Source organism: Pristis pectinata, chromosome 8 (genome assembly GCF_009764475.1).
Source record: "Pristis pectinata isolate sPriPec2 chromosome 8, sPriPec2.1.pri, whole genome shotgun sequence".
In the NCBI taxonomy this organism is placed as follows: domain Eukaryota; kingdom Metazoa; phylum Chordata; class Chondrichthyes; order Rhinopristiformes; family Pristidae; genus Pristis; species Pristis pectinata.
This window is the reverse complement of record NC_067412.1, coordinates 11,207,262-11,225,209: the sequence shown is the minus strand read 5'-3', so window position 1 is coordinate 11,225,209 and position 17,948 is coordinate 11,207,262. Positions and strand designations below refer to the sequence as shown.

Below are 17,948 nucleotides of genomic sequence, written 5' to 3'. Positions count from 1 at the left end.
TTTTTTTTCCTCTGGGAATGGAGGTCATTCCCAGCCTGACCTCCAGGGCATGCCCTCCTGCTCTGAATTTCACCACTCTCACATTCTTTTGTCCATCTTCTCCCTCCTTAACTGCCCCCATTCACTCATTGACTAGATAACCTTGTCTAGAGCTTATCCCGATGGTCACCCTGGCTTTGGCCTTCCCCCATCCTCCCTGCTGTATAACAAGCTTCTCTTGTCTCCTTCCCAGTTCTGACGAAGGGTCTTCGACTCCAAGTGTTGACTCTGTTTCTCTTCCTCCAGACTTGGCCCGACTTGCTGTGTGCTTCCAGCATGTTCTGTTTTTATTAACCCAAAACACTGACCCTGTTCCTCTCACTACAGCCACTGCCAGGTCTCCTTGCCCGACACTGGCTGAGCAGACATTTGCTCTGGTTTAACTCTAGGAGAATGGACGTCTTCAGTCACTGCCATAAAGCCGATCCTTCCCCATTGACAACAAACCAGCTGCTGGAGGAACTCAGTGGGCCGAGCAGCATCTGTGGAGGGGAAAGGAACTGTTGACATTTCAGGTCGAAACTCTGCATCAGGACTGAAATGGAACTAGAATGTTGGCAATCTGATGCTTGGATGATCATTGGACTACAGACCTTTGCCGAGACTGCCTCATTCTACCTCTGTAACACCATCCCTGCCTTAACATGTCTGTTGCTGAAAACCCTCCTCATCTCCAAATTCCTCCTCAGATCCCTGTCTCTGTCGGAGATTGAGTCACACACAGCAAGGAAACAGGTTCTGTGGTCTACCAAGGCCACATCGACGATCGAACACACATTCACACTATTACATTTTTCTCCTCATAGTCCCATCAACACCCCCTTCCCTCCCCCGATACCACCACTCACCCATGCGCCAGAGGCAATTTACAGCGGCCAATTAACCTGCCCACCCACGGCTTTGAGATGCGGGAGGAAACCAGAGCACCCGGGGGAAACCCACACAGTCACAGGGAGAACATGCAAACTCCACACAGACAGCAAGAAGGTTGGGATTGAACCCTGGTTGCTGGAGCTATGAGACACCACTCCCTGCTGTGAAGTTTGACCAAATTCAAACTATTCCAACACACTCCTGGACAGACTCCCTCATTCTACTCTCTGCATGCTTGGTATCATCCAAACCTCTGCTACCAGTATTCTAACACATCCACCTCATATGCTCACAGACCTGTGTTGAATCCCTATTAAGCTATGCCTTGATCTTAAAACATCTCATCTCTGTTTTCAAACCTTTTCACTAGCCTGATTCCCACCACATCTCATAATGTGCCACAGTAGTGTAGCATTTAGCATAATGCTGTCACAGCACCAGCGACCCGTGTTCAATTCCGACCGCTGTCTGTAAGGAGTTTGTACGTAGTCCCCGTGACGGAGTGGGTTTCCTCCAGGTGCTCCAGTTTCCTCCGCATTCCAAAGACGTATGGATTAGGAAGTTGTGGGCATGCTATGTTGGCGCCGGAAGTATGGCGACACTTGCAGGCTGCCCCCAGCACATTCTCAGTAACGCAAAAAGACGCATTTCACTGTGTGTTTCGATGTACATGTGATTAATAAATAAATACCTTATCTTATCCTACAGCACTGCAAGACAGCAGGGCCTCTGTGCAGTCTACTAGCACCATTCTGGTCTCGGTGGTAACCCAAACTGCAGCAGTGGTGCAGACCAATGCATGACATGTTGTGAGCATGTATCCACTGACCAGATGGTGAACTCTCTGAGCCATAACTGGTCAACCATCATGTGGCTACTTCACTAAGAATGTGTGCAAATGGTAAATAAATAATCCTGGTCACTGAAGCTATAAAACAAGAGGCTAAAGACTCCTGAGAGAAATTACCTAATGCTAATACTTCTCAGGGGCTCTGTGATTTGGGGTGGGTGAGAATAAGAACCTCTTTCAGAATTTCAAAACTCAAATATTAAGGAATGGTGCTGCTCAGTAAATGTAAAATTTTTAGTGTCAGTCATTTCCTTCTCAATAGTTTGCCCGGATTCATGAGTAGGGCCATAGGAAAAGGGATTAGCCACTGGAACAGAACAGGCAGGAATTCCTTCACTCATGGGTATGGTTCTCTGTCATTTCTTCCCACAGATCCCTGGTCACTGAGAATACTCAGACTGAGATCACTGGATCTTTGGATACCAGGGCTGAAAGGGGACATTGGTGGGGCGGTAGACGTTTGAGGGTCAGCCATTATCTTATTGACCAATGGAGCAAGCACATGGCATCTGGAAGCGCTACCATTATGGAAAAGGATGAGTAAACACGAGTTGACCTGTTTGGAATTTTATGGTCATGTTGTTTCCTTGGGTTTCTTTAAAGTATCTTCTATTTAAGATATCTTTATTAGTCACATGTACATTGAAACACACAGTGAAATACATCTTTTGCGTACAGTGTTCTGAGGGCAGCCCGCAAGTGTCGCCATTCTTCAGGTGCCAACATAGCAGGCCCACAACTTCCTAACCCGTACGCCTTTGGAACGTGCGAGGAAACCGGAGCACCTTGAGGAAATCCACGCAGACACGGGAAGAGCGTTCAAACTCCTTACAGACAGCGGCCGGAATTGAGCCTGGATCACTGGTGCCATAATAGCACTACGCTAACCGCTACACTACTGTGCCTTTGCAAAGGGGGAGGGGAATATCCTCAGAGCATAGAACAGTACAGTATAGGCCCTTCGTCCCACTGTGTCTGTGATGACCGTGATGCCAATCCTTGCTTGATCTTTCACTAGTCTGAACAACAAAGAGTTTATTCACCGTCCAATGTTCAAGGACATTGATACACTCCCAAACGGCTGATTTGCTGTTAGTCCTGAATGAAGCCAAGACTTGGCCAATGAGGGTGAAGCTTGAGAGAGAATCCATGGGTCACCGACCAGCTGAGTTGTTCATTGGCTCTCACTTTTCCTTAAGCCCTTACCTTTTGCAACGTCGAAGACCCCTTTGGTCCAGCAGAGCTTCCGGAAGCTTCTTGCACTCTGCACAGAATTTGAAGGTATCCTCCATCTTCTGAAACATCTCCTGGTAAGAACGGATTCCAAAATCCAAGACGGATTTTCTTCCCTCCAAAGCAGCTCTGCACCAACGGAAGAGCAAACACCACTGAGCAGAAACTCCTCCCCAGTCCCATAGCAACAATAACCCAATAAACAGGAGTCGGAGTCAGCCAATCGGCTCCTCTAGCCTGCTCCACCTATCATGATTAGTCTGATCGTTGGCCTCAGCTCCCTTACCTGCTTCATCCCCTTGACCCTCGATTCCTCTGTAGACCAATAAGCTACCTAGAATATACTTGGAGCATCTGGGATGGGAATTCCTAACTCTCCAAGAGATGAAATTCCTCCTCAACACTGTCTGGAATGCAGGATGGAGCAGGAATTACTCTGAGACTATGGCCTCCTAGTTCTAGAGTCTCCCAGCAGGGTAACATCCTCACACCAGCCCAAGTACCAATTCACCACAGGGATGAAGTGCATTTCTGTAGCACCTGTCAAAACCTCAGGAAGTCCTAAACTGCCTCTACAGTCAAATTACAGGTCCTCCCCAGATACGACAGGTCCTGTTCCTGAGAACTGTTCCTAACCTGGACAGTTCGCAAGTCTGAACTGCGGCCACCTGGCAAGGTATTTAAATAAACACCATGGGCCAACCAAGGGCAACGTGTAGTTAAACCGGGGCATTTACCTCAACCATTCAGATATTGAGTATCGAGTTCCCACCCGGAAACAGCTGGCAAGTCCATCCCACCAGTCTGCCAAACGCTCCCTCGTATGTACGGGCTGTACATACGTTGGGTGTTGGTAACCTGGGGAGTATCTGTAAATCCTGTTGTGAAATTTAGGTACTGCTGTGATGCAGGAATTGTGCAGCCAACCTATATGATACAGCAAGCTCCCACCAACAGCAATATGATACTGGGGGCTGAGGGAAAAGTATTGACGAGGACAACACTAATCCCTCAACCCTTCCTTAAGACTGTACCTTTCTGCATCGTATTGCTCTCCTAACTGCAAGTAAGAGTGGCACTACTTTAGATCATCCATGACATCCTGGCCAGTATTTATCCTTGTTTAGCAGCATTAAACCAAATGTCTGGTCATTGTGAGAGCCTGCTGTGTGTAACCTGCCCACAGTGCTTCCCACAATACAGCAATGACCACACTTCACCACTGGCCATGAAGCTGACAGATTGGTATGGTATTGGTTTGTTATTGTCACTTGTACTGAGGTACAGTGAAAAACTTGTCTTGCATACCGATCGTACAGGTCAATTCATTACACAGTGTAGTTACATTGAGTTAGTACAGAGTGCATTGATGTAGTACAGGTAAAAACAATAACACTACAGAGTAAAGTGTCACAACTACAGAGAAAGTGCAGTGCAATAAGGTGCAAGGTCACAACAAGGTAGATTGTGAGGTCAGAGTCCATCTCATTGTATAAGGGGACCGTTCAATAGTCTTATCACAGTGGGGTAGAAACTGTCCTTAAGTCTGGTGGTACGTGCTCTCAGGCACCTGTATCTTCTACCCGATGGAAGAAGAGAGAAGAGAGAATGACCCGGGTGGGTGGGGTCTTAAGATGCAACTGTTTCACTAAAGTTCTTCAGGAAACTAAACCTGCCACTCTTAGGAGACACAAGAGAGACCGCAGATGCTGGAATCTGGAGCAGCACACAAAACACTGGAGGAACTCAGCAGGTCAGGCAGCATCTATGGAGGGAAATGGACAGTCGACGTTTTGGGTCAAGACCCTTCATCAGGACTGGAAAGAAAGAGAGGAGATAGCCGGTATAAAAGGTGGGGGAAGGGGTGGAGCAAGAGCTGGCGAGTGACAGGTGGATCTAGGTGGGGTGGGGGGGGGGGTGATAGGCAGGTGGGGGAGGGGACAGACTGGGAATGACGTAAGAAACTCGGAGGTGATAGGTGGAAGTGACAAAGGGCTGAAGAAGATGGAATCTGACAGGAGAGGACAGTGGACCATGGAATAAAGGGAAGGAGTTGAGGAGAGGAACCGGAGGAAGGAGTTTGTGGCAGATCGAGAGGGAAGGGTGGAGAAAGAGAAGGGGTGATGGGGGCCAGTGGGATCAAGGTAATAATAATAAAAAAGAGAAGGGACGGGGGATTGGTTACTAGAAGTTGGAGACATCGATGTTCATGCTGTCAGGTTGGAGACTACCAAGGTGGAGTATGAGGTGCTGTTCCTCTAACCTTCCTCCCACTGGTTCCCCTCCCCATCTCCTTACCAGACATGCGACTCCAGAACCATAGCAATGCCGCTGACCCCTAACTGCCCTCTGACACAGCTTGGCAGGTCAAAGGGCAACGCTGACCCTTGTTGGCAATGTCCACATCACATGGACAAGTAAAACCGAATGTCAGACAGGTTAAAGGAAGGTAAACCTATCAGCAACACCCCCAAAATAAATCCCCAAACTTTAAGATCTATGCGAGAGACCCATTTACCTGTAGTCATTGTAACTTTGCATATTTAACTTCTGAAGGATAACCTTCGAGAGTCCTGGAACATTGGAATCCATGGAAACAAAACCAAGTGTATCTGTGTAGACACCCCCAGCGCAGGAGGCATCTGCTTTCTGCTCGGAGGTAGATTTCTCAATGACTTGGTGCGACATGGTGTTTTCTCCTTCCAGTAACCCTGTGAAAAACAATGGGCTAAGATATTACCGTTAAAGGTATTTCTCTGGAGCAAGTTATCAGCCACCTGTCCAGCTATTTCCTCCTGCCTTAAAGCCAATTTTTTTTCCCCCTTGCAATGCTTCTGTGAGCCAGCTTGTGAGGATTTTAGTTTGGTGAAGGGTGGGGGGGGGGGGGCGGTGTGTAAGCAGAAGATTAAGTTATGAAAATGAAATGTTGCTTTGGACTGGATACCAAGAGAAATTAAGATATCAATTCAGCAGAAGATTAACTCATTAATTAAAAAAAACCTCAAGAAAATCTGTGGGAAGGAGAGAGGTAAAAGCAGTGATTTTCTGAGGATCAGACTGAGGAATATTATTGGATACTTAACCATCCTCTACCTTGCTGAAGGGTTTGATGCTGTACAGGACAGAAGTTGTCTGTTCTACCCTTCAAGTCTCATCTGCTAGCCAATCGTGGCTGTCGACCCACCTTGGTTCTCTAATGTCTTTACCTCACACATGGGAGACTGCCTTACTGTCCTTGCCGGAGAAAACTCTGGGCTCCTGACTTCAGCCACACAAAATTTGTTTGGAAGTAAAGCTTTGAATATTCTTGCTTCTCTTTCAGAAATATACAGGCAGGATGCTTAAAAATCACTAATTCTACCCAGAGATATTGGGTGACCCAAGCCTATCTGACCATGCTGTTCAAAGGAAGAGGAGATACATGTTACTATAATTTATGGGATTTTGGTGTCACTGCCAAGGTCAGCATTTACTGCCCTCTTCTAAGAGACCATGAGAAGGTGGTGATTTGCAATTTTCTTCAAGCACTGGTCTTTTTCTCAAGGAAGGAGAACTTGAAACTAGAGGGCATAGGTTTAAGGTGAGAGGCGAAAGATTTAAGAGGGATTTGAGGGGCAACTTCTTCACACAGAGGGATGGTGCGTGTATGGAATGAGCTGCCGGAGAAAGTGGTTGAAGAGAAAGTACAGTAACAGCATTCAAAAGACATTTGGATAAGTACATGGATAGGAGGGGTATGTGGGCCAACTAGTTGGGCAGGCACCATGGTTGGCATGGACGAGTTGGTCTGAAGGGCCTGTTCCCATGCTGTATTATGCTATGACACTGCAGTTCTCCTGGTAAAGGTGCTCCTGCAGTTCGGTTGGGTAGAGAGTTCCAGGACTTCAGCTCAACAACATATGTCCAAGTCAGTGGAGGGGAAATGCACACGATGCTGTGCCTGTGCGCCTGCTGCCCTTGTTCTTCCAGGCGGCAGAGATCACGTGTCTGAGAGGTGCTCTGGTCATGGCCCAGGTGAGTAACTGCTGCGTTTTTTGTGGATTGCACACAACAGACCACCGTGAGTGAATGTTTAGGATGGTGCATCTGTAGAACGGCCTCCTCACTGATGTCCACGTTGGGTTCCACCAGTTGGCTCCAGATCTCATCGTAGCCTCGGTTCAAACATTGACCAAAGAGTTGAATTCCAGAGGTGAGGAGAGAGTGATTGCCCTTGAGGTCAAAGCAGAATTGACTAGGGGATCTAATCAAGGAACCTTGGTAAGACTGAAGGCTATGAGGGAAAACACTCCAATGGCTGGAGTCATACCTCGCACAAAGGTAGATGGTTGTAGTTGTTGGAGGTCAGTCAGCCCAGTTGCAGGGCACTACTGTAGGAGTTCCTGAGTGTCCTAGCTCATCCATCTTCAGCTGCTTCTCCGAAGATCTTCTATCCATTATAAAATCAAAAGAGGAGATGTTCACTGATGATTGCAGAGCATTCAAATGCGTTTAATGATGGATGGAAGTTCATTGGTGGAGCAGCTGAAGATGGTTGGGGCCAGGTCGTATCCTGAGCAACTCCTGCAGAGGGTCCTGGGCTTGGGATGATTGACGTCTGACAACCACAAACATCAGCGAGCCTCACCTTTGGACATCCTCTTTCTGGGCTCTGAGGAACATGAGAATGATGACCCCTCAGCACCTTCCAATCACAGGAGACGGAGATGGGTCGTTTCATTGTGAGCACAAACCTCTCTCACTTCATTGAAACTCTCACCTGCTCCGTCACCTCAACAGTCTTTCTAAAGAATAAATCTTTGCAAGCCAACCACATAGTTGGAGTTCTGAGGGAATTACACATAGAACTGACTGGGATGCTATCACAAAATGTTGATTTAATAGGATCTATTAATACTCTAGACGGGCAGCTGCACAAACAGAGACCACCTCACTCAGAAGGCTTTGTCCCTGTTTATTAGAACAGCTGCCAATCTTGCACAGTGAACACTTGTTACACATGGACCAGAGCTTCTGACACCTTCACCCAGGCACACTCCTGGGTACTCCCGAGGACTTGACTGCTCTACCTTACCCTAGGGCCACCAACATACCACTTCAGAAGGCTGTAGTCAGGGTTTGCCCCAAGAGGACCTCATCTGGAAAATGGAAGAGCCTCTTGCCCCTACTCAGGAAGCTGAAAACATCAGGATCCCTTGAGCAAGTGATTTCAATTCATTGCCTGGTACATCTTTAAGAGTTGGCAGAGAGATGGAAACGACTTGCCTACCTTGTCATCTCCAGCTTGACTCTTCATCTTTTGCCCACATCAGTTCCAATTGTGTTGATTGATGGCAGTGACTCATGGCAGATTTGAAGATGGGTTTACTTTAAGGCTGCATGCAATGACACTCCCCTCAGCTCTTCGCAATGCCAACATTGAGCTACCTGTCTCCCCCACCACAAGGTAATGGAACCCCTGGCTGCTCTGCCGTCTCAGTGACATTTGTAAAGGATAAACCTTCCCTTGCAAGTCGATCACACCGCCGAAGATCTGGGGGAAGCACATATGGGAGTGACTAAGGCTTGGTGGGAAAGATCACACTATCACTGGACATTGAGGGGTTGGGGCTGTTGTAACAGCCTCTCAAATGCTTCACAGGTGTATTTAAGCTGGAAACATGAATAGTGTTGATGTATTCTAAGAAAATGGATTTAATTGATGGTACAATGAATGTGCATTGATGTCTTTACAGTATGTTTAATGTAGTGATATTGGTTTATTATTTTCACGTGTACTGAAATACAGTGAAAAGCTTTTGTTTTGCATGCCATCCAGACAGATCATAGAACATTACAGCACAGTACAGGTCCTTCGGCCCACGATGTTATGCTGACATTTTATCCTGCTTTCAGATCTCTAACCCTTCCCTCCCACATAGCCCCCCATTTTTCTATCATGCCATACATGAGTGCATCAAGGTAGTAAAAAGAGAACAGAATGCAGAATATAGTGTTACAGTTACAGAGAAAGTGCAGTGCAGGTAGACAAATAAAGTGCAAGGGCCACGGCGAGGTAGATTGGGAGATCAGAGATCAAGAGCTCATCTTTTTAGTGTATGAGAGGTCCATTCATGAGTCTGATAACAGTGGGGTAGAAGCTGCCCTTGGGTCTGGTGGTGCATGCGAAATGTGGGGTCAACAAACTCCCACAAGTGGCACTGTAATAATGACCACATCAGCCACTTATTTGTGGTGTTGATTAAATATCGGCCACAGAGGATAATTCCCCCACTTTCTCAGGAACACTCAGCTCGAGATATATTACATCCATCTGAAAGGACAGACAATACAACGTTTCGTCCAAAAGCCCAGCATTCCCACATTGGAATGTCAGCTGAGATGTGCTCATAGCTCTGGAATGGGAATTCGGCCAGAGCTGTAACTCAGGGACAAGGAAGAGTGTCACCCACTGAGAAAGAGCTCACATCACTGGGTCTCGACATGTTCACCCAGACCTGAACTCATGGAAAATTTTGCTTGCCAGTTTGATAAAGCCATTGTTACCACAATTCCAGATCATGCTGGTAAATTCTTTCCCAACTAAGTAATATTTGGCACAAGTTCCATATATTTGAAAATACAGCAGGGTTGTTTGGATGCCGAGTCCTGGTAAGAGTTCAAATCTAAAAGTGAAGAGGTGATCACAGTTATCAGATGAGAGCCTCTTGCTAACCAACCCCCATTGCTCCAAATCTCCCCACATTGAGGCTTATGTTGCTTTCTCACAGTGTTAGGGTTGAGTGTAATGCTTAAGCCATCGCTATTTAAAAAAAGAAAGAGATATAAATTCTAACACACTGTGCTCTTTTTTTGGGTGCTAACTTAACACCCAACTCTGTGAGCTGTAACCTCACGCCTAATTACTGCCAGAGATGCAGCAGCCATAATAACAGGCAGAGCATTTCAACACACACCCAAGGGTACAGGGAGCAATGAGACAGTGAGGCAGAGAGACACGGTCAGGCGGTGGGGGTGCGGGGGTGGTGGTGAGACTCACAGGGGGAGGTGGAGAGTCACACAGGGAGGGAGAGACATGTGGGGAGGAGGAGGGAAGACTCATTTGGATAAAAGGGGAGATTCACTTGGGGGGGAGATGTGTGGGGGGAGGGGAGACTCACTCAGAGGAAAGGGGAGACACTCAGAGGGAGGGGGAGACATGTGGGGGGAGGGAAGGCTCATTTGGAGGAAAGGGGAGACCCTCGAGGGGAGGGGGAGACACTCAGGGATGGTGGTGAGACACAGGGCAACAGTGAAGTTTGGGTCACCAGACTGATTCCTGGTCTTGAGATGTTGTGGAGACTGGAACTGTGCAACTGGTAGACTTGGGTTTCTGGGTTGGAGTCATGAAGCCATGGAGCCATGAGCACAGAACCATGTCCTGAAGCCCTCCATCTCCAGGCCAACCATCAAGTGCCCATCCATATTAATCTCATTCACTATTACTTGGTCCATTTACCTTCTATACCTGAAGTCCCACACCACCAGGTTCAGGAACAGCTACTTTCCTACAACCATCAGTTTCTTGAACCAACCTGCACAACCCTAACCCTACCTAAGCAACGGAACACTACAGACCACGTCTTGCACTGCCCTGGACCTGTCTCTGATTGTGTTTTTCTTTGCACTCATGTTTCGTTTTGCACAGTCTTTTTTTCTCTTCACTATCTTGTATAATTTATGTTCTGTGTTTTGTCTGTACCTACGTGTCTGTGATGCTGCTGCAAGTTTTTCATTGTACCTGTACCTCACTGTACTTGCGCACATGACGATAAACTTGACTTGATTTGATGTGTTGACAGTTCAAGTGCTTGTCCAGGAACCTCCTATCAACAACATCGCCGATTTTCATATCACTTTCATCTTACTAACCATACCTTCTACATTCGTATCCAATTTGTTAATTGTATATAACAAACAGTAAGGATACCTGCACTAATCCCTGTGGTAGACTGCTGGTTACAGCTTTTCAAGCATAAAAATAACCTTTCAAAGACTTTGACCATCTAAGAGATCTGACTCACGATTTGGCACAGGTCTAGCATTGCCTGATGTAGGGTGGAAACAGCTTCCTGACAGACGATCACATCGATTGTATCGAACAATTTTTGCTCAATTTATCCCATTAGAGTTTTGATGCTTTCATTAAAGACTGTCAACACTCTCTTAGATGGATCAGCACTCCCACGGCGTTAAGTCAGACCTTGGATCATCTGTCCTTACCACCGGCTTTCTTCCCTTGCACTTTCTCAGAATGACACACTAGTTAAGCACAGAGGAGTCTCTATTGACTCAGTGAGGGAGTAATCTAGCGCTCCCCGCTCTCGCCACAGTCCTGCAAATACTTTCAAATACTCATCCAGCTCCCCTTTAAACGCTGCGATTGAAGCTGCCTCCACTACTCCCCCCAGGCAGAACACTCCAGAGTCTCTCCACTCACTCTGAGAAAAGATTTTCTATCCTCGGGTCACTTTGGTTCCGTTTGCCAGTCAACCTCATTCTGCACCCTCAGGTTCCTCACTCTTCTGCCAACTACTCACGCCTTAAAGAAAAAGTCCTTTATTTAATGTGAGATTACTCAACTGCTTTCTCTTCAACAAGCACACATTCCTAATAAAGGGACTCTGATTCCTCTGGCATGACAGCATTTAATTTCAGACAGATTACTCTGCCTGAGACTGATTGACTGGATCCAAAGACAATAATGTGAAATCTGAAATTATAGACAGCAAATGTTGGACATATTTTCTGGTTAAGTCTGTTTATAAATAAAATTGACTGTTACGTCATTTGTTTTACCATTTTATTTCCCAGTAGTTTTTACAGTGCATTTAAACTTCGTACGAAGGCAAACACAATAAATCTGAAGCACATTACCAACTCCCAGTTTTAAGAGACATTGCTATTAATTACTGAAAGCTCTTGGTGGTCTTTGGTGGGGGAAGTTGCTGCAAATCGAATGGTGGTAGAACACACCAAGTTTTAACACTCACGATTCGCTCTGCCCACCTCCTCGACGTGTGCGGCTCCGGTACTGAATGGCAACTCCAGATGTGCTGTTGATCGGTTTCCCTAAGGGCTCACTCCAAAAATACACAGGGGCTCAACTCCGATTGGGTTTTCTCTCCAGATGGGAACACGTGTGTAGAGGGAGTGTTTTTCCTGAAAAGCTCAGGACCGATGACTATTCGCTCCCGGGTCGGACCAGAGCCATCCCAGCACTAACAATGACTCCTGTTTAGTGTTGACTAAGTAGTAAGTTTTGCTTTGTATTGACCACGGGGGCGGGACACGTTGTGTGCAACATTCCCATGTCCCGCGACCATGGTCAGTCCATTGCAAGACTTAAAATAACAAATTAAAAAGGGGTTTTCAGCCATCGGTTTGCACATAAGTTCATTAAACTTTCACGTTCAAACCTGGTTGTCATGGTCTCACGAGAATTCATTTCCATACAGGTGCACTGACTTGTATTTCCAGAACGACAGCCAGCCGCTTTCGGGATGTTGCAAAATCGTTTGCGGCCAATGGAATACTTACTGAAGTGTCGATCGGATGGATGGGTAGGTTTATGAGGTAGTGTGCTCCTTCTGCCGTTAGCGCAAGGGCTTCTCAGTTAATTTGCTATGATAAATTGGTATTGGTTTACTATTGTCATGTGTACCGAGATGCAGTGAAAAACTTTGCCTGCCATCCGGACTGATCATTCCATACATAAGTACATCCAGGTAGTAAAAAGACAGTGCAGAATATTACACTGCCGCTACAGAGAAGTGAAGTGCTGGTAGACAAATAAAGTGCAATTGGGAGATCAAGAGTTCCTCTTTAGCGTTTCAGAGGCCGGTTTAAGAGTCTGATAACAGTGGGTTAGAAGCTGTCCTTGAGACCAGTGGTAGGTGATTTCAAGCTTTGGTATCTTCCGCCGGTCAGGAGGGGTGAGAAGAGAGAATGGGCAGGGTCCTTGATTTTGCTGGCTGCGTTTCTGAGGCAGCCAGAAGTGAAGACAGAGTCAGCGGAGGCTGGTTTGTGTGATGGACAAACTCCTGTAATCCGCTATCTGACCATTCAGAAATCCCAGCAGTTTGGAATCAGTTCACCAGGTGACGTGCGTCATACTCCTGGTCCGCTCACTGGGTTCTGGTTCCCGTTCTCCCGGTCCACTCACCGGTTCCTATTCTCCGGGTCAACGCACCGGGTCTCGGTTCCCGTTCTCCCGGTCAACACATTGGGTCCCAGTTCCCGTTCTCCCGGTCAACTCACCGGGTCCCAGTTCTCCCGGTCCTGTCACCAATTCCCATTCTCCCGGTCCGCTAACTGGGTGCTGGCCCGCTCACCGGGTCCCGGTTCCAGTTCTCCTGGTCAACTCACCCAGGTCACAGGAAAGAGGGACCAACTGCTCTGAAAGTGTCATAGAACATTACAGCACAGTACAGGCCCTTCGGCCCACGATGCTGTGCTGAGATTTTATCCTGCTCTAAGATCTATCTAACCCTTCCCTCCCACATAGCCCCCCATTGCTCTGTCATTCATGTGTCATGGTATCTTTCACATCCAACTGAGATGGCAGATGGGGTTAAGGTCATCCCAAAGATAGTTGCTGGGAGGGAGGAATACTGCTCAAGTCTCTGAAACATGATTTAAAGCTGCCTCAGATGAGAGTGGTACCAACATTGCAATGGCTGGTATGGTAGGGCAACAATCCTAAATCCAACTCCTACAAGATATTTTAAGTTAGCTTTTCCCTAAAAATTATCAAGCTTTATGCAAAATTTACCACATTACAATGAGAGACCACCAATTTTTATAGCAAGTCTCAGATCTGGAGGATCTCGAAATAAACCACAATCTCAAGATGAACAAATATGCATAACCTGTCTTGCTTGTAATCTCCATTCCAATTATATTTCCATTCGATGCATTAACATGACTGATTCCATGACCGATGGGCAGTGAACAGAAGCTGTGCACAATCCTTCAGCAGGCCTTTACTTCTTCAGTTCATTGTGGTCTCAATCCAAAATGAGATTAGGAATTTGCAGGATGAAAGCAGAATATTGACACAATTGTACATGAGTCCAAGCATAGGAGCTGGTTATTCTGTCCAGTGATGCTCTTTGAAAGAGCCAGTGCACAGCAACCATTGGCACTACATTTCTACCCCTATTTCCTTGCAATCTTTCCTCCTTCAAATATTTATCTAATTCAATTTCGAAGGCAACCAGGGGAAGTGTGCCCACTACAGACTCAACCTATAGACCAAGCCTTAAACACTTGTGGTGTAATAGCTAAAGATTAAAGTGCTTTTTTTTCATGATGTGCAAGAGAAACAATGGAGATGTAGGAAGTTCATGGGCTTTAAACATTTTTTTCCCCGTTTTTGGTTCAATACCAAGCCTCCCTATATAAAATCCCATGCACAATTTCAGCCTGATTTATGCATAACATACCAGGAGAGGGCCACTGGGCTTTAATCCATGAGCCTACCTGCTTACACTTGGTGAGGCACATCAATCAGACTTCTCTCAAATTACCAATCTCCAGCCATGAAAGTCTCATTCACCCCTCACTGACCAGAGTCCAGCAATGCTTTGGTTTTAAATTCCCACCCTGGTATTTAAAACGGTCCCATGACTCTACTGCTCTGTGTAACCTCCCCCTGTGCTTTCACCCTATGTGGACTCTGCATTCTTGTAATTCTGACTTCTAGTGCAATCCTTCCTTCACATCGTTGTCACATATGCCAAAGGCAGTATTTAGGCTCTAAACTTCTTTATTTCTTCCTGAAACTGCTCCATTCTTTCAAGCTTCTTAAAGCCACTCTTTGCCTGTTTTGGTCTCTATCCTATTGCCTCTTATAGCTCAATGTCAATTTTTGTCTGAAGGTTGCTAATGAAGTGTCGGGAGATCATATTACTACATTACAAAGGTGCGTTGTATAAAATGGAGGTGTTACACCTTCTGTGATCATACCCAAGGATCAGCCTTTAGGAAAAGCATTCATGTCTTAAGATGGACCATCTGAGAAGCTAAAATTAAATATAATGTTCTCTAATCTATGCAACAAAATTAAAATGGTGCATTGCAATCTAAAACACAGTCTGTGAGTTTTAGTAAAAAGATTGATTTCTTTATTCTCCAGAAACCCTTGGTTATTTCCCTTTAAATTGGTCTTCAAACTGTTCTATAAATAGTTACGGTCATGCAAGATTGCAAGGTGTGTCCCCAGGAGTAGTCACAGCACTTGTGGAAATATTCTTCATGTGAAGACAAAGGTAAACGGTGATATTACTGTATCCATTTGTTCCAGTTTGATTCATGTGGAAAGACTTTGCTGAGTTTTATTACACAGTCTATGGTAGGCTCATAAAAAACAGTGCAGCTCTCAGACAACTTGGGCTCCTGCACCTCAGAAGCAGTAGTTGGAGTAGAGAACAAGGACACGGGCTTGGTTTTGGTTAAGTAGCGTTTTCGGATGCACCCAATGGTTTCCAGACCCTGGGAATGACAGCAGAAATTTCAGGTAAGAAAACGTCATTTTTTAAAATTTCAAGTTCCGTCTCTCAACAGTACTGGAAATCAGAGATCTTTATTGCAATATGAACATAAAAACTATGCTGAAAATGTCTCAACAAATATTTTAATACTATGCTAAAACTACTGAAAATCTTTAGTGATGCTCTCAACATTTGTAATGAGAGGTGTTATTTCTAGAGCAGAAGTCTTGTGGCCTATTCAAATAACTGATTAGGTAACAGAAATCCGAGCTGAACAGGGTAACACTCCAAACTGCCTCCTTTTAGTAGTGAATGCAGTAATTCCAACCTTGCAACAGAAAATATATTCAAGTTTGCCACACAATTTAGACAATTAAGTGTAGTGTGGGCTCTGTGCCTTCTCTAAAAGTTCACTTACAGAACAAAGGCAATAAAATATGCTGAACTGCTGCTTAGAAAATTTGGTTTAGTATCAAAGAAACAAGGATGGCGTGAAATCATGCCAATGGGCATTTTCCCAACAACTTTTTGACCTGCTGAACACTTAAAAGTCACCAGGCCTTCGTTCTCCTGATTGGCAGAAACTGATATCAAATAATACATCTATTTTTACACAACTTGTGGCTGGTGCAGCTTTTCGTACAGCTTATGGTCATTACTCATGGGTTTACTCCACACGTTAAGCAAATTAATGAGCTACTGAACAAAGAAACCGAAGTGTTGTAGTACACTTCCTGAGTTAAATGTCATTTTCTCTCCCCTTGTCCAAATCAGTCTTATGGATGTGATGTTAAACAAAGTCTCATCCTTACAGGTGGATATAAACATTTGTCCCCCTCAGACAGACTGCCTGGTCATTGTGGGTGCTTCCTGAATGCAGATTTGCTGCTACGTTTTGAACTCTGCAAGAGACTGCAATCTAGAGTACATCATTAGCTGTGAAGTGATTCTCAGCATCCCCAATTTATAAATGGCAGCGGACAAATGTACTATCTTTGCTTGCTACTAATATAATGGACATGACCTCCTTTCACTGAAATACTAAGTTGTTTGGTCATGTCAAAATCGTGGAACCCAAAAAAAACAAACTATCCAGATAAGGAGAGAATAACATTACAAGTATTGTGGAACCTCTATTTTCTATTTAATAGATCTTGTTTGTCATAAAAATAAGATATCTTTATTGGTCACATGTACATCAAAACAGTGAAATACATCTTTTTGCGTAGTGTTCTGAGGGCAGCCCGCAAGTGTCGCCACGCTTCTGGCGCCAACATAGCATGCCCACAACTTCCTAACCTGTACGTCTTTGGAATGTGGGAGGAAACCGGAGCACCTGGAAACCTAAGCAGACACGGGGAGAATGTACAAACTCCTTACAGACAGTGGCCAGATTTGAACCCGGGTCACTGACGCTGTAAAGTGTTACGCTAACCAATACACTACCGTAAATGAGCAAATAAAAGCTCGTTTAGGCACATTTGGTCTTACCTTCCAAAAAATATGGATGAAAATTAAAACAATTAACCTCTCATAAGAAGTGGATTTATCAATGACTACTGGAGATTACCGGAAATTATGCCATGTTCCATATAAAAATTCATTAAACATCAAGAATGCAATCTCAATGCAATTCAAGTTATAAACACTTTCATCCAACAATATAAAAAAAACTCACCTGTAATAACTCCATCACAATAACAGGCTGTAGAACAGCACTGTAGTAGCTTATTAGTTTCTGTTCTGTGATCCCAGGTTTTGTCATAATATGGTACAGCATAGCTTCTATCATTCCCTTACACACGGGTTTATTCAGGCTCCCGTCAACAATCCTCCAGGGATGGCAGAAAAAGCTAATCTGCTCGTATTCACTGTAAGATTCAACCAGGAAGGCAGTTATTTCATAAAAGGGAGATCTTTTGAAATGTGTACTCTCCTTTACCACTTCACTTTGCTACATGAATTACTGAGAAAACTTTACAATGGCAGTCAAATCAATGCATCCCCATCCCAACTGGATGGTCTACTCCTCTGCTGGTTATTAGGAAGTAGTCCTGGTCGCTGCCATGGACCTGGAATGTCATGGCCAAGATCGAGAATCCCATGATTCTACCTCCTGGGAAAGAAGGGGTGATTGACAAGATTGGTGGGATGCTACCCAAGCACTGGGCTTGGGGGTCTATGAAAGCCTCTATTCAATGTATTACAACTTCCTGAAACAGTATATTTTCCATTCACATAAGAGTCTTCATTGGACAGGTGAGGTAATGGATGGCAGGACCTGTTTGTGTACCACGGGGCTAACCAGTGGTAATTTTATCAAAATGATTTGAGATCTGGTCAATAACAGCAGACTTCGTTATTGCACAAGCTCAAACTCAGATTCACTATTTCCTGATTAAAGATTTCCTTACTTCAAT

The 17,948-nt window shown here is 45.2% G+C and overlaps 2 protein-coding genes across 3 annotated transcripts in view; both read right to left on the bottom strand.

Annotated features, from left to right (window-relative positions):
• The window catches only part of LOC127573317 (putative protein MSS51 homolog, mitochondrial), a 34,050-nt gene extending 21,733 nt beyond the window's left edge, over nt 1-12,317 (bottom strand). The window contains exons 1-3 of one of the 2 annotated variants that reach the window (XM_052021390.1): nt 12,028-12,317; nt 5,514-5,706; nt 2,969-3,124 (exon numbers count right to left, since the gene is read on the bottom strand). In XM_052021390.1, the coding sequence (XP_051877350.1) occupies nt 2,969-3,124; nt 5,514-5,683 (326 nt within the window). In that variant the 5' untranslated portion in view covers nt 5,684-5,706; nt 12,028-12,317. The remainder of the gene's footprint in view (nt 1-2,968; nt 3,125-5,513; nt 5,707-12,027) is intronic. The other variant, XM_052021391.1, reaches the window with a different exon arrangement.
• Nucleotides 12,318-15,178: 2,861 nt separating this feature from the next.
• Nucleotides 15,179-17,948, bottom strand: part of LOC127573842 (general transcription factor 3C polypeptide 1) — a 57,676-nt gene continuing 54,906 nt past the window's right edge. The window contains exons 36-37 of the mRNA XM_052022364.1: nt 17,207-17,399; nt 15,179-15,529 (exon numbers count right to left, since the gene is read on the bottom strand). Coding sequence (XP_051878324.1) covers nt 15,320-15,529; nt 17,207-17,399 — 403 coding nt within the window. The 3' untranslated portion in view covers nt 15,179-15,319. The remainder of the gene's footprint in view (nt 15,530-17,206; nt 17,400-17,948) is intronic.